At 44.1% G+C, this 25,529-nt stretch overlaps 1 protein-coding gene across 2 annotated transcripts; it reads left to right on the top strand.

Annotated features, from left to right (window-relative positions):
• Positions 1-8,122: 8,122 nt before the first annotated feature.
• Positions 8,123-21,732, top strand: LOC119777025 (probable G-protein coupled receptor 82). 2 transcript variants are annotated; one of them, XM_038275761.1, is made up of 4 exons: positions 8,123-8,225; positions 16,602-17,419; positions 20,607-20,818; positions 20,893-21,732. In XM_038275761.1, exons 2-4 carry the CDS (start codon positions 16,607-16,609, stop codon positions 21,044-21,046), a joined length of 1,179 nt encoding a protein of 392 aa, XP_038131689.1. In that variant the 5' UTR covers positions 8,123-8,225; positions 16,602-16,606; the 3' UTR covers positions 21,047-21,732. The 2 variants fall into 2 exon arrangements, with proteins under 2 accessions (XP_038131689.1, XP_038131688.1); XM_038275760.1 differs by having other exon boundaries at positions 20,607-20,744; positions 20,819-21,732.
• The last annotated feature ends 3,797 nt before the right edge of the window (positions 21,733-25,529 follow it).

Here is a 25,529-nt window from a genome sequence, read left to right on the forward strand (position 1 = left end):
TGCATCATATAAAATGAAATAGGCTAAATAAATACCACAGAAGCTACCTTTTCTAAAAGCGTCCCACTTTACCCACATTTACCAACCAAACCATCAAGAAGCAAAGAAAAGGTGTGTCTTGGTAGTGCAGTGGTTAGCGCAGTGGTTAGCGTACTCCAACCATGTAAGGAGGCCGACGCGGGTTCCAATCTGTCTGTCATCCCCCTTTTCCTGTCAGCCTTCTGTCCATAAAAACAAACCAGTAGTGCCTTAAAAAACAAAAAAAGCAGCAAACATAATGTTTGGGAACCATTCTTAGTGTTGTGGGAAAATGAAAGTTATGTAACCTAAAGCGAAGGAGTGCATTTCCCTGCTGGCATCGATGAGGCGTACAGGAACACCAGCATCGGCTAAGGGATGCTCTGCATTGAACACGGTGCAAACAGCTTCAGTGTTGTCGAGGTTTCCTTTGTGAAGCTTCTTAAAAATGATTTTTCTCTGAAGCAAACGGCTTTACAGCTGCATCCATGTCAGCAGGTCACCTTGGATGTGCTTATTTCACAGAAGGCCTGCAGGTTCCCATCTTTGAGTAAAACTTTAAATGGGAAAATCTTCCCATTCTGATGCAATTTAAATCCTTAGTAGGATTGAATTATTAGAATTTACTGTGAAGCTTGACAGGAAGTGTGACGTAACGAGGTCATGTGACCAGGATGCGCTCATCGTCTGCTTCAGAAAGGTGGAAGCGTTCTGGATATTCAGTTCTTCCTTCCACCAAACTTGCCTCTCATCTCTTTCTGCGTTTTCCTTGTTCCTGATTCCAGCTTCCTGTTTGCGAACCGCCTGGTTTTAATCTGTCTCCTGGTTCTGACTGATTTCAGATTCAACTTAGATCATGACAGCGATCAGTAACGTCTGCATGGCCCTGAACACATCTGCTTTATGAGCTCGCTTTGCTGGGAGCCATTTTTTGGACTTAAAGACAAACAGTAGGAATGAATTCATCATGTGGACGAGTTCAACTCTGGAGCTTTTTAAATCTCAACTTCTGTGGGTTTAGAAAACTAGACATTTTAAAATCTGAGGTTTGGGTTTATGAATATATTTAAATTATATTATTTTCTGCACATATTTCCTAAACTTTCATTTAAAATTGTTTTTAAAATTGACTGAATTTTGTGTTTAAACTCTATGAAATAGATGTTTTTGTCTAATCTGCCAGAAACAGCTCAAAGTGATGCTGATGTGTTGGAGATGAGCAGCTGTATGGCTGCTCTGCTGCTGCAGACAATCTCAGCAGCAAAGGAAGGATTCTGATCACATCTGACTTCCTGTGAGATAGAGAACCTGTCTGGAAAGATTGCAGTTGATTTCATTCGTAATCGTTGTGGTTATTCTGTGGTTTCTGCCCTGCGCTGCAGCCTGACAGATGCATGGGAGGTAACACCTGAGGCCGAAACAGGAAAACAAAGAGGCCACTGCTCATGCTGCTGTTATGCAACCTCTGCTGCGGCCTGCGAGCCGCTGTCAGAGCTACGCAGCGTGGGATTGGAAAGTGTTTGCAGGGAGTAACCCTGGTGTGCAAATCCAGGATTGGACAGGCCGTCACTGCTCACACGCAGAACCACGAGAGCAACATGATGTCAACCAGCAAAGTCAACCCTGAGACAAAACATGAAGAAGTCCAGGATTAAACCCCCCCCCCCGGCTGTAGCTGTGTGTGTCTGTGAGTACAGAGAGCTAGGAAACAGGAACTACAGGGTGAGCAGGGATGACATCAATTGATTTATTTTGGCCCAGCAGCTGGTGTTACAGTTTCAGTTATCGTCTGCCCCCTAGTGGAAGAGAGAAACACTGCAACAACACTGAGGGATTGCTGAAGAGTCAATGAGTCGATGCAATCAGCTGGTTTTCCTTAGATAGAAAACTTTGAATCAATCTGACTGGATGATCTGTTGAACTGGAAAGTGACCTGAGATGACATGATGTGAATTGGAGCTATAGACATAAACTGAATAGAATTAAAGGAAATGGTGACTTAGACAGCTTTTATTGATGTTTAGTACACAGAGCATATACTAACCCTCCCATCCTCTGACATGGAAGCTGGCTCTGAGATCGTCTGCTTCCTTTAAAGGAAACAGCTCTGTGAAGAACTCAGAAAATCTGCACAGAAACACATCTGACTTGTGAAACTCAGTATGGTGATCATGGGGGCCCTGCAACCGGAGAGTTTCCACTTCCAACATGTCCTCCTGACGGTCCACCAGCGTACGGCAGCATGGCTTCTCTCAGTGAGCCCAGGGCAGCTGTGGCTATACTGTAGCTCACCACCATCAGCGGATGACTGAATGTGAAGATCTTTGGTCAGATCCTCTGATTTAACCAAAGCTCTATATAAGAACAGAACATTTATCATATTATAAACACACACACATAAATATATGCAACCAAACTGTTCTTCCAGCCCCTTGGTGATGGCGCTCCCTGTCTTCCATCCTGCTGTGAGATGCTGGATTGTTTCTGCTGCCTCTCTGCACAGCGTGACCTGGGATCCTGCCTGGTCTGGTAGATCTGGTGTTTAAGGCCTGCTGATGTGCTGCCATGATCAGAGCGTCTGTGCTGTCCTGCAATAGCCACTGCTAGGATTTAGTCCCATCAGCCCCTTCAGCTTTCTGCAGGTGGTTCATCCCATGATGTTTCCTCCAGGTCCTTCATTTCTTCACTGTCTGAAACATTTTATATCTTTTCATCAAACCTTATACTACAGCGTGCCCATATTTGGAAACTGAATCTGCGTAAATCGCAAAGACCTCTGCTAGCCTTGCATGTGATGCGATGGAGCTTCATTCCATCTCAAATCTCTGCATATTATTGGATTCTGTAGAAGGCAGCCTTTCCAAAGAGGTATGAAGATCCTTGACTGGAAAACTGTTTATTTAGATGCAGGCATGGAAGGCATTTACATCAGGAGGTGCTGTGAATATTTTTATTTCATTTTGTGGACTTAACACCTATGAGCCTATAGGCCTATTTAAAACCATTAAAACAATAAGTAAATAGATTGAGATTCACTACTTTATTGTCATATAGCCTTCAGGGCACCAAGCAGGGTCTGGAACACGCAGACATCATCAGTTCTCAGGTGAATATCTGAGCTGTTAATTAAACTTCACAGTAATAACAGCGTAGATTAGATCAGCTGGCAGGAACCTGAATCACAGTGATGATGTCACACGGGACTCTATTGGCTCCAGAATCCTTTTATGCAAAGAAAATAATTCTATTATTCTACTATTTGTGCTGCAGCTCTTCCTTATTAATGCATCTGTCTGCCACTAAGCTTTGCATTTACACCAAGTAATTCAAGAGAGCTGAAAATAATAAAACCTTCTTTTTGCAAAACATTTTTTATAACTAAATATTTAACAGCATTCCAAATTTAAAGATTTATGACTAAATCAAAATTTCAGACACTACGCCCATGTCATGAAGCAAACATGCAAAAACACAAAAATATAGAGAACCAAAAACCAGCAAACATCTGGAAAAAACTACGTGGGGAACGAGAGATAAGAAGCAACTAAACAACCAGGAAGCAGCACTGAGGAACTGCACTTGAGGAGTATATATGGGAGACTGAACAAAGACTGGAGTAATCAGCTGATTGGGAGCAGGTGTGGATGGAAGAGACTAGAAGGGAGCGAGGGGAAAGGAGTCAGCAGCAGAGAGTAACTAGACTGCTTAAATAAACATAACATGGAAAATAAACCTAAAATAAAAACAGGATAATAAGATAATTGAAAACTAAAAACTCAAAGTTCCTAAAGGGAAGAACTATAACAGCCAAACTGCCAAAACGGCACCGTAGAGTTTGACCTGGACTTTTTTCTATAACCTCTCAGCTGCTTGTTGGATGAACAGCAAACCTGCTAAAAATGTAAAAGTTTATGATGTTTATTTCCTTCATTAAGCAGTTTTGTGGGTAAACATCTGCTTTTCTAATTCAGAAGTTTTTTTCTTTGGACATTTAAATCTACTTTTCTCACTTCCAGGACCTTTATGTTGGTTGATAAGATGATCAGTTTAGGTCGTTGCTGAGAAAGGCCTTATAAGAAGTAACTTGCTTTTTTTGGACGTAGACCTGCAGGGTTTCCTTCCTGTAGGTAACTTCCTGTTTTTTTCTTCCTGTTACTGACGTCTGAAGTTGGGGCGGCTGAGGGGAGAATCAGCACCAAGCTGCTTGTTTTTAGGAACTGAAAAAATGTTTCCGTCACTTTCAATGACCAGCGGATTAGACTGAGACAAAAATACTGTTATAATTTCAGAAAAAACTATGTTTAATTTGCTGTGACTAGCTGTAGGACTCATGATGATAATAAAAAAAATCCAAATGTTCAGGTGAATAAAAAGGAGTTAAATGTTTCTTAACAATAAACTAATTAAATTAAAACAAATTAATTAAAACTATTATTAAAAATAATAATAATAACTTTAAACTTAATTGACATTGGAGAAATTCCCTCTCTGCATGTAACCCCTCGCCTTGTGGAGCATTGGGGGGTGAAGGGTCTTGCTCAGGGACCCATTGAGGCAGTCTGTGAGTCGATGCAATCAGCTGGTTTTCCTTAGATAGAAAACTTTGAATCAATCTGACTGGATGATCTGGTTGATCTGGATCTATAAAGTGACCTGAGATGAGATGATGTGAATTGGAGCTATAGAAATAAACTGAATAGAATTGAAGGAACGGATTGTTGGAGTGTTGCCCTGCGATGGACTGGCGAGCTGTCCATGGTGGACCCGCCTCTCGCCCTTAGACAGCTGGAGATAAGCACCAGCATCCCTCGCTAACCCAGCAGGGATAAGCGTGACGGAAATGGCTGGACTGTTGGAGCGTGGACGGTGATGAGGTCACATCGCAGGCAGCAACCTGTGGAATCAACAACTAAACAAAGACACACGGAGACCAGAGAGGCTGCGGAGGAGACCAGACTGATTGATTAATTAGCCTGATTGTTGGATCCTGTTGGGATGGAGGTTGGTGGAGGTGTTTCCCATCCACGCTCATTAAGGGACGAGGTTTATAAGGAGCAACCACTGCCAGCAATTCACCGTCACAGTGTTGACCCCTGACTCCAGCCTGCCTCTAGTCTGCTGGGTTCCCTGCTAACATGCTGACCTTCTCTCTCTCCTGGCCTCCTTGGTTTGTTCTGCGTTGCTCGTCTCCTGAGCTGCTCCATGGTTCCTCCTTTGTTCCAAGTTCCAGGAGCCATTGTTTTCGCTCTGACGCTCTGTAGCTTCCTGGAAAGTTGCTCCTTGAGGCGCCAGGTTCAGACCGATCCCTGCTCACCCTCGCTGCCTTCATCATATTTCACTCTGCTTTAGACATCTGGAGTCACCAACATCTCCTGGACAAGAACCTTCATTCTGAACAAACCATCATCTTTGCTAACCCTGCAAGGATCCCACTGGAACAACTCAACCAGTAAGAAAGACCAGTAACCATCTTTTTCCCCTTTGTCTTCATAAAATAAGTTCTGCTGTGTTTTTGTAGAAAGCTGACGTGTCCCGGTCTGCTAGGCGTCCTGTTCCACATTCTGGCTCCAGATCTCCTGAACTTCTTCTAAATGTTCTGCATGAGGGACAGATCTAAAGTCAGGACTCTGATCTCTGCAGGACATTAAACACCTTTACGCTCAGTTACATCCACACTTTGCCTTTATGCTTGACTTTTAACTCATTAGGATTTAAATCTTGTTTGATTTAAATTTTATTTTGATTAGATTTTATGATGAAAAATATCAGAATTTTTCAGACCTACAGGAAGATGTTTATTTTATTGAACTGTTTGCCATGATATAGAACGCTTATGACCAGATTGGCTTCAAAGGTCCTTAGATGAGATGGTGACGGTAATAATCAGACTGAAAACAGGACGATGAGCAGTCCCATCATGGACGCCTCCAGGTGGATCTGAGAGCAGGATGGAAAACAAGACATCCTTTATTTAACAAGATGGACGCCAAACTGTAGAGAAAAGCAAAAGCTGTGATCTTTACTGACAACATCTGGTCCGTGAAGTTTATATACTTTATAATATTTGTCCCTGATCTCTGGTAAAAGTTCAAGACTCATATGATTTTGTGACGTCCGTTTTCATTAGGTGCATCAAGGGGTGGGGGGTGTTTAAAAGCCAGCTTACAAGCAGACATAATTTTGTTTGTTTGGACATGTAATCCACCATGGTGGGCCGATGATGGACGTTATCTGAGGTTGAAGAGGTTTAGTTCTAATGCTTTAAGGTACTTGTGAAAACTGTACCTTGGAAGGAGGTGGGTCTGCAGTGCTTGTGAACAACAGATGGTGTCTTCCAGGAAATACTGAAGATTCATCACTGGAGCCCAGATATTGAGTTGTTGGCAGTTGGTTTTCGGCCATGTTATGTGTCCAGACTGTTCTGTTAGTAACCATTTCTATTCCACCTTCTGCTGTTGCCAACACTGCATGTGATGTAATCAGTTCTGTTGTTGCTCAACTACAGATGCAATAGTCAAATGCATTTGAGGCAATGACTGGGGATTTTAACCACTTCTCACTCTCTGCTAGACTGCCAACCTTTCAACACCTTAACAGCTTCGGCATTTGTTTTATGCAAATGCCAGGGACTCCTACATCTCTGAAGGAAGACCTCCTATTGGGAAATCAGATTACGATCTTGTTTTTCTCTGCTCAGATGATAAGCCACTTTATACGAGACAATCGGCATTAAAAATAACTGTAAGGAGATGGTCCCTGGAAGCTGAAGGAGCCCTGCAAGGTTGTTCTAAGGCTACAGACTGGGACATCAAAGCAATGGCAATGAGTGTGACTGACTACATCAACTCCTGTGTAGATAACAGCATCCCTACCAGAACAGTGAATGGCTTCCCAAATAATAGACCATGGATCACAGATGAACTGAAGAACTGTTCAACAAGAAAGACAGTGACTATAGACCTCCTGCCTTGTTCCAGGACCAAAGAAGACTCAGCCAGCGGTCCTCAGTTACTATAGCTGAGGACAGAGAGCTGGTGAAGCGCTTTGTGGCATGGCGTGGAAATAATCATCTGATCCTGGAGGTCAACAAAACAAGGAGATGATTGGAGATTTCAGAAGAAACAGGAACAAGTTGAATCCTGTTAACATCCTGGGAGAAGAAGTGGAGGAGGAGGAGGAATCCCTTGGTGTTCACCTGGACAACAACCTGGACTGGAGACACACCTGGGAAGCCGTCTGCAAGAAGGGACAGAGCAGACTGGACTTCTAGAGGAAGCTGAGGTCCTTCAGAGGCGGAAGATCTTCTATCACCATCATCATCATCATCATCATCATCATCAGAGCTAATGACTGGAAGAAGCTCAACCAGCTGATAAAGAAGGTCGTCTCTGTTCTAGGAACTCCTCTAGAACCTCTGGAGATGAAGAAGATGATGGACAGCAGTGATCATCCTCTTCATCAACAGCAGAGTGTCTGCAGTCAGAGGCTGATCCAGCTCCACTGCAAGACAGACCTCTACAGCATCAACATCTACAACACCTATATGGAAACAAAAAACAAAAACAAATAAAAATAAATCCCGATAAGACCTGCCTATGTAACCTGAGACATCTCTCTGGTCTGAGAAAGATTCAACTCTGTTAAACCTGCATCACGTTTTACGAACAATAAAGTGTTTGTTCCCAGCGATCTCTACTGTAGAAACTCTAGCTTTCCTTTACTAGATAATCCAGGTTTCCATGGAGATCAGGAACCTGAGTTTAAACAGTAGATGGAGAACCGTTTTATTTTAGATAGCTTAGTGGGCTGTTTATCCAGATGTTAATGAATAATTCCAGCTGTTATCCTCTCTGGCTGTCAATCATCAGCTGATGAACGGCAGCCATCTTCTTTGTAGGAGAAAAAATCTCCTACAAAGATAGTGTTTAGTTTTATCAGCAGGAAGCTGATAAAACTAAACACTAAACTAAAGATGAGCAGCTTTCTTCTTCTCTGATCTAGATGCTCTGTGGGTTTTTAAAGTCAAATGAAGGAACAGCCTCTCTGACCACAGAGACCCAAACTTCTGTTCAGCTGATGATAAACGCCCACTTCATTTCACATTAAAGAAGAGGAAGCTGCAGAGCGCAGAGTGGCGAGCAGCATTGGTTCTGAGCCAGACTGAAAGTCTGGCTGAATAGAGGAACCCGTGTGCAGCAAAGCTTCAGGTATGTTCATCACACAGCGAGACATTTTAATATGTGCAACCAACATTTTCTCTATCTTAAATGAAGGTACAGATGGATGAATATTGCTTCTGGAGGAGTCCGGTTGCTTTTCCTCTCCTCACTTTATTCTCAGCTGAGCTTTGATGAGTTTCAGCAATCAGCCGGTTTCCCAGATGAGTCCAGAGCTGTGAGAGAAAGTATTAGAAAACAGAGGATCCTAACCTGGAGGGATCATCCTGGGATGATGTTTCAGGTGATCTTTGTATCCTAGCGCTGCTTCCATGATCAAAGCCTTTAAACACTTTGATTTATTCAACCTTTGCTGCTGTGAAGCCAATGGCTTCCTGCTTCAATCAAAGCTTCTGCTGTCATAGACAGCCTCTCTTTGCTTCATGGAGGAGCTGAATCCCTCAAAGCAAAGCAAGCCCATATCCTCACCCCTCCACCACCATGCTTCCCAGTTCGGCTGGGTTTGCTGCTGTCCCATCAGAGATACAGAAGTCAGGAGCTTCCTTTAGGTTACAGTCCATCTAATTTAAAGTTTTACTAAACTATTGTTTCCATCTTTTATTTACTTGCGTGAGAACAACTTTAACAATAACTAGTAAATGAGTTTAACTAGCAGCTGCAGAAGTTGCTTTCTAATGGTTCAGCTGTGAACAACTGACCAAAGACAAAATGATGGTTTATGATTATAACAGACACCATCAGCTGCTTCTGGGAGCTGCTGCGGTGGGGGGGTGGAGTGGGGGTAGGCGATGTAGATGGAAAAATGGCAGGGCTGAAAGTCTTTCCCACTCCGAGCCAAACCTGTCTGTCCGAGGAGGAAACGCCTCGGCTGCGCCTTCTTCTCCTCCTACAGAACAAACTGGATGAAGGCAGTTTTTCCAGTGAATGAACTAAAGGTCATGACCTCCACTCCACCAAAGCTGAGGGACCAGCAAATGGGCGCCGCCAAAGTTTCTAACAACTTTCTTAACACGTTGCTTGTTAGAGAAGTTGTGGTTAAAATGTGTTGAACAGAAGTATGTAAATACCTAGTAAAATGATTTATGCTAGCTAGCGGCTAACTGTATCCTGCCTATTCATGCTTACCTCCATCATGTCAGCAGCTGACTCATCTTAGTCTGATTGTTTCTAGGAGGAGCCAACCAGAGTCCCCATCCGTACCGTTTCCTCTAAGACAGGCATGTCCAAAGCTGGTCCCTGAGGGCCGCTGTCCTACAGGGTTTCAATGGTTCTTGTCTTTGTCATGGTGGGTTCAGAAAAGCCCAATATGCAGAACACAACAGAGACAGATGAAAAGTTTAACAATGTTTATTGAGCACAAGCACATGGAATAAACACTGGACCTGGTCCAGGCCTGGGGGCAGGTTCACTGGAGTCTGTGAGGATGACAGTTCAGTTAGCTTGGGAACTGAAAAGTTTGAGTTAGAGAGTTTCTGAAGAATACCTTGATTAATCCGGGTTTTGCTTTGAGAGAGGAACTGTTGGGTCCAGAGACTGTTTAGTTCAGCAGAGTCCAATAACCGCTTCAGCGTCTTACTTCTGACGTGAGGGCAGACCTTGACTTTGGGTTTCCAGCTCTTAGTCCAGAGCTGCATGGGAATCCAGAAAAGAGTCTTCAGGTTTGGCTCTGAGGGCAGGCTCGGCAGGTTAAGCTCATCCAGAGCTTACAAGGGAAACTGGATTCCTGAAAGCAGAGACAAGGAGGTGTTAGAATCTAATCTCATCAGAGACAACAAAGATTCTCAGGTGCTAACCAAACTGGATCAACACTGCGGCGTTGAGGCAAGGTCTGAAGGCAGGTTATATACAGGAGGATCCTCTGATGACGAGATGCGCCACAGGTGTGTTGGAGGCTCAGCTCAGGAGGATCCACAGCGCACTCTGCTGGGGAAAGGTGGTACAGCTCCAGATCCCAACAGTGTTAAGCACAGCGGATTCAGGTGACTGCAGTCAGTTGATCAGTTTTTAAAGGGAATCAGCTGTACTGAAGCAGGAAAACCTCTAAAACCAGACAAAGTCCGGAAGAAGATATCTAAAGTTCAACAGCTGCTGCTAAAAAACAAAAAAATAATAATAATGACAAAGCTAGGCTCCCTGGAAGAGAAATAAGAGAAATAATAATAATTGAACTTTACTGATCTCCCACTGGAGGAATCTGAAAAACTCCCACAAAGAGGAAAGACAATTAGAAGAAATTTGAATTTTGATAGTTATGCATGAACAGGAGCAAAGAACAGGGCTGTTTCCCCCCCAGGCCTGAAACTGGTGGTGGAGTGGAGATAGATGGAGGTGGTCAGTCTGTAGACTGCTGGTTGGAGAGACGGTCTGCTGAGCTTTATGGGGAGATCCAGTGGACTGCGTGAGCTGATACTAGAGCTTCACTTCCTGGAAGATGGAAGTCCAGCTGGATAACACAGGTTGAGAGAACCTGTCCATGATGAGCAAGCATGGAGCGACAGTGGAGAGGAAAAACTCCCCTTTGGGAAGAAACCTCTGGCAGAACCAGGCTCAACATGGCGGTCTTCAGTCGGACCGGTTAATCTGAGGCAGGGAACGCAGTAAGAGTCCAGGAGGAATGACGCTCTGATGAAGCTTTAGCTAAGATGGTGGAGGAGGGGCTGGAGGGGGGTGGAAACGGTGTCATCTGAATGATGTCACACAGCGTAACCACCACCTGCGCACAGGAGTAGACAGCTGCGTATCTGAGGCCTTTTAAGATGAATGGCTGATTGGATTTCCTGGAGGTGTGGGTCAAAGCTGATTGGCTGATAGGTGGATGAAGGAGAATAATCAGTTTATTCAGTTGAACTTCCGCCTAGGCTCCATTTAAGCCATCACCTTGGGAAGCAGTGGGCTGCCATTGTGCGGGGTTAAGGTTCTCACTCAGGGACCCAGAGTGCCGGCAGTGGAGACTGAAGTGGGTAATTTTAACCTTCTCAGAGTATAAGTTCACTGCTCTAATGACTAGGCCTCCATCCCCCATAAAACACTGAAAATATTTATCTATCTGAAAGTGAAAGCGTGTATTAGTGAACAGCAGCAGCTGTAAATACACTAGGATTTAGCTCACAGCTAGTTTCCATCCATAGTCCTGTAGGATAGAGGCAGCAGGTACGAGGAGAAACGTACGAAACGTGTAACAAGAAATACTGACCATAGATGAAATATAGATGTAAGAAAGACAAAAGACACAAAAAATTATAAAAATAATAAACAGTTTCAGAAGAAACACGATGCAATACCCAGTGAAGACATGACAGACAGTGAAGAGGACGGCATAGTGCAGGTAGGCTGATGATCTAAGGTGCTTTCCATACTGAGATAGATCATGCTAGATTGGTTTGCAGCTAAGGTGCTTTGCATTAAAGGAGGAAGGTAGTGCGAAGTTCTTCATACCAGATTCTAGACTTTAAAGTATCTCACATATTTCCTAGTAATTACAAAACTGGTTACCAAGTAGCCATTGCTTAGGTTGTCACTCAAATGAAATAAAGAAATCTTAATTGCTTAGTTTGACAACAAAGTAGACCTGGAGTGCTGTGTGGTTCAGCATCAGTCTCAGAGCTCACAGCTATTATTACTAACAATGTTAGAAGGTATGTCGCCACAAACATGTTTACTTTCTTAACCATGACTCAAAAAGACCGCATCCTATTTTAACTCTAAACACCGCCTCGCAGAGCGATCATCTGTTACCAAAGAACCAGCATCACATCCGTCCCTCTGTCCCTCCGCCCCTCCGTCCCTCCGCCCCTCTGTCCCTCGGTCCCTCCGTCCGTCCTGCATGAGCAGGTTTGGACTGGACCCCCCCAGAGAGACGGTCATGACTCACTCCATCAATGCATCCTGGAGAATTAAGTTCAATGTTTATTTCTATAGATCCAATTCATTGCCTGTCATCTCAGGTCACCTTATAGATCCAGATCAAACAGATCATCCAGTCAGATTAACAGGCTCATTCCAGACATTCCGGTCACAGCGTCTGCAGCATTTATACTCCGTGTTGCTTCCCTTTGCACAAACAGCAAACTGAAACCACCACACTACCTGAGGAAGTAGAAAACAGCCGTTTATAACTTTATCAAAGCCTCTTCATGCCGTTCCAGAGGCACAGCAGTTTCCCCACAGACTGTTAATAAATCCATCTCCTATTAATGTCCTTTTATATATGATGGATTCTCAGTGTTGAGTTTCACCGATTCAGGCCTCAGAGCTACAAGGACACCAATGTCTGAGTGAGAAGAATGTTTGGGAAAACTATTCCCATAAAAAACCAGGGTTAAGTTTCTGTTTAAATAAACTCAAACTTTATTTATAAAACACAGGGGGGGACCAAAGTGCTGTGCAGGAATCACAGTTGCAGAGCATAAAAACTGAAAGCTAAAATACATAAACACAGAAAAAGATGAATGGAGATAAAATATAATAGGATAAATGTTTCAATTAAAATACATTTTAAAATAAAATAGATTTTTTCCAAATGTCCACTTAGACTTGATTAAAGCCAGGGAGAAGAAGTTTGCTTTTAGAGAGGATTTTTTTTAGAAGGATCCTGCTGATGGAATAAGGCAAGTTATTCCAGAGTCTCGCTGCCATAAAGGCACCACCAGCTTTGTTGTTACGGTTGCTAAGCGACAGAGCATACGGTGGTGAAAGCTGCCGAAGGCTGGACCTGTTTGAATTCACAGCCAAACTCTTCCGGTCTCTTTATTTTCATGGACTTGGAAGGATCCAGTCCACGTAGACCGCGTCCTTAGAAGACGCAGCCCATAAATTCGAACGCAGCCAATAAGTTTAAAAGCTCAGAAAACGGATGCCCCTAACACGCGGTTGCACACTTTTTAAAAGGCATACAGACTCCTAAGTGCTCTACTACACTAAACTCAGGACAAAAAAGGGAACCAAGAAATGAAGATGAAAGAAACACATAAACTCACTGACAGCCAATCACACCACATCATTCACACCATGAAATCAGAGCTCTTTTATAAACCATTTTAGATGAAACATCAGCATAAAGAGTCCAAAAGTTCAAATAAATGTAATGTTCTGGATTCAGACCCAAGATTCAACCATGACAGGTTAAAGTATTTATTGAAACAGCAGCGTTCAAACAGCGCTGGACCGAGCAGCTTTCAATAACCGGATGGAGCGTCATGGTAACGAGAGGAGCCTGAGTGTCAGCCAGAGACAGGCAGGAGGCTTCGGGGTCAGGGGCGTCCGCTTGTTGGCAGGTACAGAGTGTTGAGCGGTCGACAAACCGACAGGCTGTGTGGACTTTCCAGGGGCTTTAGTCCAGGGGCGGTCCAGGTCCGGTAACGGGGTCCAGTAATCCAGCAGAGGTACAGAGGGGTAATCCAGCAGGTTTCTCAAGTTCCAGGTCCAGGTCCAATATCCGAATTATCAGAGAGAGTTAAGGGGACAGGCAGCCTCAAGTACTCACAGGCAGAAAGGGGTCAGAAGCACGGGGGGTCAATCCAGAATCCAGAGGTTGACAGAGCAGGTCTCAGGCAGGCAGACAAATCCAGAGAGGGACCAGGCAGGCTCAGAGACTGGGGACAAAGACAGGCAGGTAGACAGGTAATCAAACAATGTAGGCTGGAACGTTCTCACCAGGCTGGTTGGGAACGATCTGGCAGTGGAGACAGATCAGGACGGAGCCTTTATGCAGGTGGGGACACTAGAGAGGGGGGTGGAGACTGAATCAGAGAGAAGCAGAATCTACTCCAGTGCCGGGATCATTACAATACATACATAAAAACCTGACTTAACTAGCTAACCCAAGCTCAGCACCTTATTCAAACATCCGACTGGACTCATCCAATCTGAACGTGATGACTTGATGAGCTGAATGGAGTCTGGTTTTCTAGGAAAGAAAACCTGCAAACCTTCTGGAACCAGTTGACACCCCTGGTCTTCATGGTGGCTGGGCTCTTCCTTAGGCCTCTGTCACACCTTGAGGATTTATCCAGCGTCTGCCTGACATCCCACAATCTTCTAAAACGCTGGCATACGCTGAACTTTCTATGTGTTTTTTCTATTTTTTTCCAACTTATTTCCAAAGACAGCCTAACTAATGCATAACGCACGTATTCCCAGGCTACAGAAGATCTATTTTATTTAAGATTTATTTATTTTGCAGATCAATAATATGATTGAAACTCCACCACTGAGTTTACATCTTTGCTATGATGTTTGATGAACTCCAGTTTGTTTCCCATTCCAAATAAAGACACTAGTCGACCTTTCCAAGGAATTAAAAAAAGATTTTTGGCATTAAAAGGGGAATAGAATGAAATAGAAAAAAAATTTAGGAAAGAAATTCATCTTGACAACATTAATCCTTTCCAGAAGGGAGAGCAGAAGATTAAGGCAACTCTGGACATCAGATCTAACAAGAGACGGAAAGTTAGCAGAAGTGGGGACAGATAACGAACGTGTCTCATTTATACCAAGATATCTAAGTCCTGTGAGACTGAATTTGAATGGAAAGTCAGAATGTTGAAGACGACAAGCAGCAGTGTTTTAGGAAAGCATTCACTATTTTCCAAATTCAATTTGTAGCCTGAAAATAAGCCAAAATTATTTAAGAGACACAAGACAGTCGGGAAAGAAGTAGTGGAATTAGCTACGTATAGCAACAGATCATCTGCATATAAGGGCAATTTATATTCTGTCCCGGTCCGAAAAATCCCACTAAATGAGGGGGATGCACCAATGCAATAGACAAAGGCTCAATTGCAATAATGAAGAGCCAAGGCCACAACAGACAGCCTTGATGTGTTCCCCGCCCAAGACAGAAATAATTGGAGTAAATATCATTATTATGGACACTGGGAGACGCATAGATTAGACGACTCCAGGAAACTAATGTATCACCAAATCCGAACCTCTTCAGAACCCCAAACTAGTACTCCCCCTCATCCGTGTCAAATGCTTTTACAGCGTCAAGGGAAATAAGCATTTCAGGCATATCAGAAGAACGCTTTGAGTATATGACATTTAAAAGGCTGCAAGTATTAAAGAATAATTGACGCCCTTTGACAAAGCCATTTTGCTCTTCAGATATAACCAAAGGAAGGGCCTTCTCCAAACGAAAAGCAATCAAGTTGGCTAGCACCTTTACTTTTGAATTTAACTAGGACAGTGGTCTGTAAGAGCCATTTAAATTCATGTCCTTGTCCTTTTTGTGAAGTAAAACTGTAGTAGCTTGTGTTAAAGGGGTAAAGACTAGCATTCTAAAGATTCGTTAAGCATAGCCAATAATAGTTTGTCAATTTTTCATTGAACTTCTTATAAACTCGATGGGAAACCCATCAGGGCCTGGGTTATTACTGAATTTATTCAATGAAAGCGCTACTGTGCTACTATTGATGTGGATACTGCTCCTGGCCGGATCTGTATAAATAGCAGGAATGGGAAAACTTTCAGGATATTCTTCCATTTTATTATTATCTGTGGGAAATTTTGATGAATGTAAAGAAGAATAAAATAATTAAAAAGTTTCATTAATTTTGAGTAAGGACTGTTCTAATTACCTGTTGGGTAGTTGAATACTAGGTATTATACAAGAGTTGACTTGAATTCGTAATTGATGTGCTAATAAACGTCCAACCTTGTCCCCGTAAGACGATATGAAATTAAATCAATCACTGAACACCCAAACACTGTTTAAATAATTCTGGTGAGGGACTTATTGCACATCTTTGATCAAGCTGAGCAAACGGGAGACGCCGTTTCTCTCAGGCAGAGCAACAGGCAGTTCATAGTCTCCATGCGCCACCTACTGCTGAAACACCGTAACTACGGTCATTAACAACAAATAAAATAACTACTTATCATAACCTCATAAATAATTAAAGCAATGCATGCTTCTTTTTTCAATGGTGGGCACACACCAGTGGGCATCACATAGGCTTGGAATGATAATTAGGACCTTTGCTATACTGCCACCTAAAGGGCTGGAGTTAAAAGTGTGTCTTCCTCTGGTTAAATGTCACTTGACCAACAATAAAGTGCCTCTGTGATTTCAATATTTGTGTTTAAAAGTTATTTGAATACTTTAAAACAGAATTTGTCCAGCTGTAGTTCTCAGACAAACTCTTGACAGAATAGCTGATAAATTATTTCTTACTGCAGCTGTTTTACAGTGTTTTCATTTAGTGAGGTCAGAGTAAATGGGGCTGAATACAAATGGTTTCTTCTTTTCAAACAATATTTTGGAAATAATCAGTCCTTTACCTTCTGTCAAATTTGAATCAAATACCTTGAACATTGTGGTTGTAAAATAAAACTTTCCTGTATTTACATTTTCATTAAAGTCGATTATCGTAAAAATGAAGTAAATCACATGTTTGTTTTTTTCAGGATCAATGGAGGACACGTCCCTTGGACATTCTGTCAATAATGCCTCCTTCTCCCTGTGTCCATCAGCTGCAACGCTCTACTTCCTCCCCTCCTTCTATACCCTCCTCTTCCTCACTGCTCTGCCAGGGAACTTCCTGTCGCTGTGGGTCTTCCTGCGCTGCATCCCCTCCATCTCCCCCACCCACATTTACCTTTCCCACCTGAGCATCTCCAACCTGGTGATGGCTGTCACCGTGCCCTTCCTCGCAGCGTACTACGCCTGGGGCTCCTACTGGGATCTAAAACAGATTCCATGCCAGATAGTCCTGCACGGCATCACCCCTGTGCTCCACATCAACATCTACATCAGCCTGCTGATTCTCACAGGCGTGGCCCTCAGTCGCTTTGCCATCCTCATCCGTAACACCCATGCCTCCAGGCCGAGCGCCTGCATCCGCCTGCTGCCAAGCGGCCTCTTCTCCAGTCTCACGCAGATCTCTTTTGCACACAGCATGTGCGCCTTGCTGTGGGTGGTGGCGGTGGGAGGTATTGTTCCAGTGACCGTTTACTACTCTGTGAATGAAGCCATGGAGAGTGCAGCCGAGGCAAAGAAAGGAGGCTGTAAGAAGGTTTGCTACAGCCCTGTGGTGGAACTAGGAGGCAGCGTGTCTTCCTCCTCCAGCATTACCCTCATCGTTCTGTTCTTTGCTCTCTACCTGGTGGTGCTGCTCTCTTATGTGACTGTCCTGAAGCACCTCAGGCGCTCTCGACGCAACGCCAACATCACCAGCTCCCAGAGCCTGCTGGCGCGGGTCTCCCGGAACATCGTGGTCATCCAGGTGAGATCTTTCAGGACCGACGGCCGTTTCATCACTTAGTTCTGGATCTGTGAACGGGAAACCTCCGACTTTCAGACAGTCCCAGAATGGAGCTGAAGTTTTAACCATTATTAGAGGGGGGGGGGCCATTTCAGGACCACTGACCCAGTCAGCAAACACTGCCATTATATCTCGAACCCAGGTCATGAGGCTCCATCCATAGCTTTGGCGTCCTACAGACAGTGTTAGCATGTGATGCTGCAGGAATACATTTTAGCATGGCAGCAACTAATCGCTGGCACCATCTAGTAAAACTAGTCTATTGATAGATGAACTGACTAGATCCCTGAACTAGGTCTGCACCGGTCAGCAGTCGTTTTCCAGCAGTTCTATCAACATTCATTATGCAACTGATATCTTATGCTGCGTTCACTCCGGACGCAGCAGGCGTGGCAGAAGCAGCGAGTTTACATGCAAAGTCAATGGTTGATGCGCGTCAAGGCGCAGCAAAACGTCCCGCAGCACGTTTTGAGCAGCAGGCGCAGCGCGTCTGAGCAGCTGAAGCAGCGCGTCGGGCGCATTTAAGCATCTGACGTGCGTGACGCGCCGCAATGGCACTGCTGCTCCAGATGGAAAAATTGAACTTTTGCTGCTGGACGCACCGCATCAACCAATCAGAGGAGCTGATCTGGGAGCTGACAGAGAGACAGACACAGCGCTGATGACACAGAGCGCTGTGATCGCTCCTCTGAAACAGTTTATTGACGCATAAATTAACTTAAAATGCTGAAACTTGCCGACAGAATATGTTGGCTAATATTATTCTGGTTCATGCAGTTTGGATTATTTAGATGAAAAACTACCAGCTGCCGGGGTGAACCGTGAGGAGGCGACCCAGCCAGAGGCTGCTGTTGAAGGGATTCCTACTGACAGCGCGCCGCTGGTATGTGGGGGTCTGAGCGGCTCCGACAGAAATAACATTGGGAGGCAGGATGGTAATCTGGATGAACTGACTGCACTGATTACGTTTTCAGGTGTATTTTCTCACTTAAAAACATAATAAAACTTCTTTATTCCCACTGATCACAGCAAATATAGCTGCAAGGCAAAGAAAGGATAGAGTAGCTCCGCCCAACGCGCGTCAGACACACCTTTGCACCGCGCAGCCAGAGCAGCAAAGCTGCTTCAGCCGCGCGTCAGAACTACCTGGTACAAGCAGCAAAAATGAAGCAGCAGACGCGATTTTGCTGCTTTTGCTGCGTCCGGTGTGAACGTAGCATTAGGGGAGTCTTCAGCTGAATATTTTTGAAAATGAAACCTTTACAGTTTCTCAGTGTTCGATGCTGAACTGTCTCATATTTCTGCCTCAAGCTGAAGCTCAATGCACCAAGACGGTGCAAGGCAGATCGAGCGGGACAGGAAGTGGTAAACAGAATAAAACATCTGGTCATAATAAACCATTTGCCCTGACTTCATGTTGTAAACTGCTTCTTTTCAAAGAAAGATTATATAAAATCAAGTTTACAACTTTATAAAGCCTGAAATGTTTGGAAGGGAACAAAGAAATGACCCGACTAGGCTTTGCAAAAGTCATAAAGATTTAGCTCTTGCTCCCTAAGACTGATTTTCTGTGAGCCTGATGCTGAGCCCACCTGACTGCTGAACTCAGTATTTTTTGGGCCCCCTCTGTGGGCCCCTTTCATGGCAGCCCAACTGTCATCTTTCAGGCAGGACTCAGCCCAGACGTGTCATAATGCTAGCTCTAGTAATGCTAGTAGGCACACGCACAGAGAGAAGCAGATTTAAACAGTTTGTTTTCAGGATCAAGCAAGGAGAGCAGAGTATGGGAAGAACTGAGGGAGGGACTGAGAGGCACTGGGAGGGAAAACAAGTTGTTAAATGGGGATGGATGGATTATGGAAGGCTGTTTAAAACAGTTTAAGTCAGCTTGCAGTGAGCAGGAGTCCATGAAGCCTGGTCTTTGCTGGTTGGAAGTAGATGTTGGGGTGTGAGAGTGGAGACACTGGTCTTTCAGTTTGTTTGGAGATGAGGGTGGACAGGTGAGAGCCACGGGTTCTGAAGGCCTAGTTGGTGGAAGGAGCAGGAGGAAGCCTCGGGGACGTAGGTCCAACAGGAGTCTTTTCCAAAGACAATCAGGTTTTAGACAGAAGAACCAACAGGAGGGAAAAAACTCAATACTGATATTTCTCCAAGTTGGCTTGTTACCACTCTGAGTATAAGAACCGTCTGGGAGACTGCTCCTTCTTAAAGGCCACCACTGATTGAGGGAATGGAATCCAGCTGGACTCAATTAGCCTGCCACCCTGTGAGAGAAAAGGGAAAAGACACGCAGCTCTGGAAACCTGAGAAAACGAGGGAGATGTGGAGCCATCAGGTCATCTACGTCCCATTGGTTCAGGTTGGACTCACCTGGTTCAGTGGCTGGCAGCATAAATCCATGACTTAGAGATGACCTGATGGCTCCCAGAACTCACTTAGTTCTAAGAACCCAGAGCTGCTTTGCTGCTAGACTCAAAGTATTTCCTGCGACCTTGAGTTTTATTGCTCCCAGTTCTGATTAAAAACTGTTCAGCAGCACAAGAGTTAGGAACATGAGAACCAAGCTGCAGCGTGGACTGAAGGACAGGTTGATGTTCCATCAACAGGAAACACTGCATCACCAACAACTGGGTTAAAAACAGGTAAACACTGAGATGAAACCCGACCAAGAGTTGTTCATCCTGAGGAGTGGAAACAGTCACAGACTTAGCTGAGCTCAGAGCTGCTCCATGAGGACGGAGATGACTGAAGATGACTCCACCAGAGGCAGGATGTAGCTCTCTGGGTTTAGCAGGAATTTTCCTCTTGGAAGATGCAGCTTAAACTTACTCTGCTCTTCCTCTTTCTCACATTAAAACAGTTAAACATGCAAACTTACAGAAACCTGATGAGCTAAATCTCTTTCCTTCCTGTTTGTGATCTCACCAAGGAGGTGTCATCACCCGGCACCGGTTCCCATGACGGATTCTGTTATTGAGCATGAAGACAGACATGTTTGCAGTGAAGAAACAGCTGATTCTGACTGATAGTGATCACAGATTGTTTCCTGCTTTCCATACAGAACCACTGCAGATAGCATCTTGGTTTCTTTAGCGAATGTCAGGAATTTAACTGTCTGTAGAACCTCTCTGTCACTAACTCTGTGCAGGTGGTTCTCTCTATCTGCATGCTGCCCTATCACATCTTCAAACCAATCGTCCTCACCCTGGCTTATGACCCTCCCACCCCGCAGCCGTCCTCCTGTCCTTCCAAACACTCCTGTCATCCAATCAACACCTTCATCGAGGTAGCTATGCTTCGCCTCTTCATCTCTCTGTCTGGGTTCAGAGCAGATTGCATGACCTTCTCCTCTCTCTCCAGGTGAAGAACTTTTTATTCTTTCTTGCTGCTCTGAGATCCTCCACTGACCCTGTGATGTACTTCCTGTTGGACAGAACCTTTCGTCAACAGACCCTCAGGATTCTGGGAAGCCGCAGGAAAGACTCAAATAAAAAGCAGATGGTTTGGTCAACTACAGAAGGGGCCAATCAGAAGACAGAAAACATGGGGGAGGGAAACATGATCTTATCTAGTGAGGTGCTGAGATGAGAAAGAGGTTATCAGATCAACTGGGACACACCAGATGTCTCTGACTGTCTCCGTTCTGAAAATGTCAAAGATGAATTTCTGTAAACCTGATTCTCCTCCACTTTGCTGACTGTTCAGCATCCTGAAATGTTGCCCAAAGGACTCAAGAGTTGATAAATGTTATGGCTGCTTGGTGCATTACTGTATCCTGACCAGAATATAAATGCTGATTAGATTTGTGATCTTTTAGATTATGGCTGAAATCTTGGTGTCATGATGGACTCAGATCTGTACCTTCAGAAGCTCAGAAAGGTCACTATTACTAAGTTAACCTTTTATAATCTACCTCCCAGACCCCTCATGTCTTCTAGTTCCAGCCTCCTCTGTCCACCCAGAACTAGAACCAAACATGGAGAAGCAGCATCTATGCTCCATGGATCTGGATCAAACTCCCAGCAGACTTGAAAACAGCTGAAAGCCTGAGATCTTTGAAGTCAGATTAAAAACCTGTTAGTTTAGATCTGATGGAGATAATCTGGTAACTGAGGGATTATTAGTTTAAAGTTTTGATCAAACTGTTTGATTAGTTTTACTACCTGCTTATATTCTGCTTTTATTTTCCTTCTGTGTTACTGTTTAATTCATGTAAAACACTTTGAATTATTTGTGTACTGACCTTCGCTTTCGAAATAAACTTGCTTTGCATTTAGAGTTCAATTCTATTCAGTTTATTTCTACAGTGCTAATTTACATCGTATAATCTCAAAGCTCTTTCCAGTTCACCAGATCATCCAGTCAGAGGGATTCAAAGTTTTCTATCTAAGGAAAACCAGCTGATTGCATCGACTCATTGACTCCTCAGCAATCCCTCACACTAAGCATGCTTGTAGCGACAGTGGAGAGGAAAAACTCCCTTTGAACAGGAAGAAACCTCCAGCAGAACCAGGCTCAGTGTGAGCGGCCATCTGCTGAGGCCCACTGGGGTTCAAGGAGACAGAAGCAGACATAGAAAAAGAAGCATAGATACAAAAGGCAACTGTCAACCAGCTCCACAGGCGGCCCCGTCCAGGAAACACGCAGCCAGGCAGACGAGCTCCGAGCCAGCTCCCATGTCAGAGGATGAAGAGAGCACATCCAGTTAGTCACAGTCAGAGAAACAGGACTACACTGGAAAACAGGCCAAGCTCCAACATCTAGAAACAAAGGTGTTGATGGCAGCAGCACAGCTGATATTTCTCTCCAGGATGGAGTCACAGCCAAACAGGAACAGACCAGATGAAGCTACTATGAGAAAAAGCAGAGAGAGCAGAACGTTAGAGATTGAACTAACAGATTCTGCAGAGTGGGAGAATAGAGATAGAATGAAGCAGAATGATGAAAAAGGGGTCCCTATGTCCTCCAGCAGTCTAAGCCTATAGCAGCAGAACTATAGAGATAGATCAGGATAACCTGAGCCACTCTAACTAGAAGCTTCAGATTTATATGTTAGATGTTCAGTAGTCATGCTGACTCGCGGAGAGGGACTAGGTTTCTTCCTCTGGCGGCGCTTGAACAACTCTCTATGTCTGTTTCGGAACCAAATAGCAAAGAGGAAATCATAAGCGGCTGCTGATGGCTTTGCTCACTATAAACACTTCCTGTATTTCTATAAAACTTCATCAGCTCTCATCTTCCTGTTGTTAGCTTCAGGTTCCAGGCTCACCTTTAAAACTGAAGCTCCATTTATAAATCCTGCAGCAGCTCTGTTTCTTAATATTATAGAAGCTGTAGCTTCTATAGCAGACATTTATCTAAAGTTAACAGCTGTAACATGTTATGATTTCACATCTAGAACAGTTGGCCTTAAAGATCAGGACAAACAAACACAGATTCTTCAAACACTGAAAAACAATAGCCGTTTTTCAGTGAGTACTCGTGTGCTCGTTTAACGTCATTAGCATTAGCCCTAGTACTGTTCCAACTCACAAGTACACAAGACTGAGAAGGGACAGTGTCCGTACACGAGTCCGTATTTGCGTTCTAGTGAAATGAGAAATGGCCACTGTTTGATTCTGAAGAGCCTGAACTGAAAATGTTCCAGCAGAATGAAGTGATCTCTCTGTTTTCTGTTGTTCTGTAGCTGCTCAGACGTTTGGTGGATGAGAATCCCATCAGCTGGTTGTTTCAGAGCTCAGGCTGGTCCTCCTGCAGGTCGGACCTCAGACCTCTGGGCTCCTGCCAGTAACTCCACTAGTCCTTTCTCCGTTTAACACGTTGATGTGTTTAATTGATGATGTGTTGGTGTTCGGTAGAAAAAGCTGGAATGACATAGCAGAGCGGATGGTCATAATCCAACAACCCCCCCTTCACACTTACATTCATGGCCAACTCGACCAGGTCAGAGGTAATACTTCGGGGTCAGCTTCCACCAGGACAGTGTTTTAGGCCTGATCTGAAGGTTAGTGGCAGCCTCTAGAAATCATGTTTTTTTCACTGATGAACTCAGACCGCACCATAAGTTAGCACACCTGCTCATTGGGTTGGAAACAGCCAAACCCCTATCCCTACCAACCTCTGGACCCAATACATGGACATGCAGTGAGATCAGCTGATCTTTAGTAGAACTATGAGGAGGAAGGTCTTCATGTTTCCTGAAAGAACCGCGGCAGCTCCATGGTTCTGCAAAATATAAATAATGAAGAGTTAGAGCCTGTGTGGAGGAGTGGACCAGGCCCTCCATGCCAGGGTTGAAGGGAAGGCCAGGAGAGATAAGAATAGGTGATTGGAGCTTCCTCAGCCTCCCTCATGGCATGAAACAAAGACAGCTGTTGTCAAATGGTTCGTCTGGCTAGTGAAAGATGTTTGTCCTTGATAGACGAAAGTTGTTTTTCTTGGGAGTACCCAATGTTTCTGTGCAAGAAGGTTTTTTATATGTAGCCTAGGGGTAAAGAATCACCCCAGTCAGAGCTCAGCTCACTCACAGGAGGGCTGTCACTCCGTCTGCAGATGTAAAAATATAATCTGTGTTCTTCCTCGCACCGTGTGTCTCAGTTCTCTACTCTCTTGACAAATTGGCATCAATGAACAGGATCCATCGTTGGTCCGTCTGTCCGCTCCGTGAACTAAGAGGGCTGGCCACCAGAACCATATAGGTTTCTCCTCTACCTCCACTAGGCGTTATTGCGAGACGGGGGACTTTACGAAACTCCACTGAGTTGGATCCATCCCAACTGGATTGCTACAGGAGACTGAGAGAGGAAGCACCAAATTAAAACAATTCTGAGGTTATAACAATTACATTGGATAATGTTAAATTGTAGGTCTTTCATAAAACTTAATAGACTGAGGAGTGTTGGTACCTAGAATAATGTAGGTCTTTCTACACTGAGAAAAGTTACTTACTGAGAAAAGTAGACAAAGTGTTGCAACAAAATGGAAAGAGAAAAAAACACACCAGAGGAATTATGAGTGCTAAAAAAAAAATTCTAAATATAATATGATACATAACATAATGACAGAAATATATTAAGAAATTCCCTGCTGCTCCATTTGCTGCACATCTTCCTTTCCTCTGATATTGTTCTGCTGCTGTGGCCAGTTTGCATGTAACGGCATCCCTGAGTTTTATCAACATCCAGCACAGACCGTTCACCTCCTAGGTTACTCTCATCATGACTGACTGTCTGATGGAAACATGGGACTCACCTCCTGCAAAGACAAGTAGATGTGTGAAACCAGCATTGTAGTCTGATTTCTATCGCCCCCGATGCTTTGTGGGGCCAACGGATTCCCCAGCATGGCTGCATGGCCTGAAGACAGATAACTGACCCATGACCAGGAGCAAAGGTGGCCCAGGGCCAGAGGGAAGCCTGGGGCCACCGCTGGCTCTGCTGCATCTACAGGGGCTCCTGCAGGGCTGCTCTCCTCCTGTTTTAACAGAGAAAAACTAGAAACCGTGAAATAAGATGAAAAGTCAGAGGTAAAGATGTAGACCACTGCTGCTTTAAACGGCCATTTATCATCTGATCTGGTACTATAGTTCTAACTAAACCTGTGAAGTGAGCAGAGGTTGTCTTTACAGGTGAAACTAAAGCAAAGTATTATTAGATTCATAGAGAGTCTGTTTGGATTTGCTCGTCTCATCTTTTACTACTGATGAATGGTTTAAAGTCTCTGCAATAGTTTCACAACAAACTAACAATTGGCTCCTCCTGGTAGAGAGATCAGCAAATAAAACTAAAACTGGTTGTGTAGCCTGTATGGGACCGAGAACTATACTTACCTAGACCTAAACGGCACTATTACTCTAATGACCAAATCATCTCTAACATGAACATGTAAAGAATGGGATGCTGTCTACCCTCTTATAAAGGCTCTATTTTCTAGTAAGGTGGAATAATTTTACATGTATAAAGCTGAAAAAGGAAGTGTTTGTGCTATTTTTGGCTCACAGTGTTTTCATCGCCAACAGCACAGCTGCTGATGTTAGACTGACCTGTTGATGGTGTCTATGTGCTTTTTAACA

Source organism: Cyprinodon tularosa, unplaced genomic scaffold (genome assembly GCF_016077235.1).
Source record: "Cyprinodon tularosa strain WSP-4 unplaced genomic scaffold, ASM1607723v1 ctg979, whole genome shotgun sequence".
NCBI lineage: Eukaryota > Metazoa > Chordata > Actinopteri > Cyprinodontiformes > Cyprinodontidae > Cyprinodon > Cyprinodon tularosa.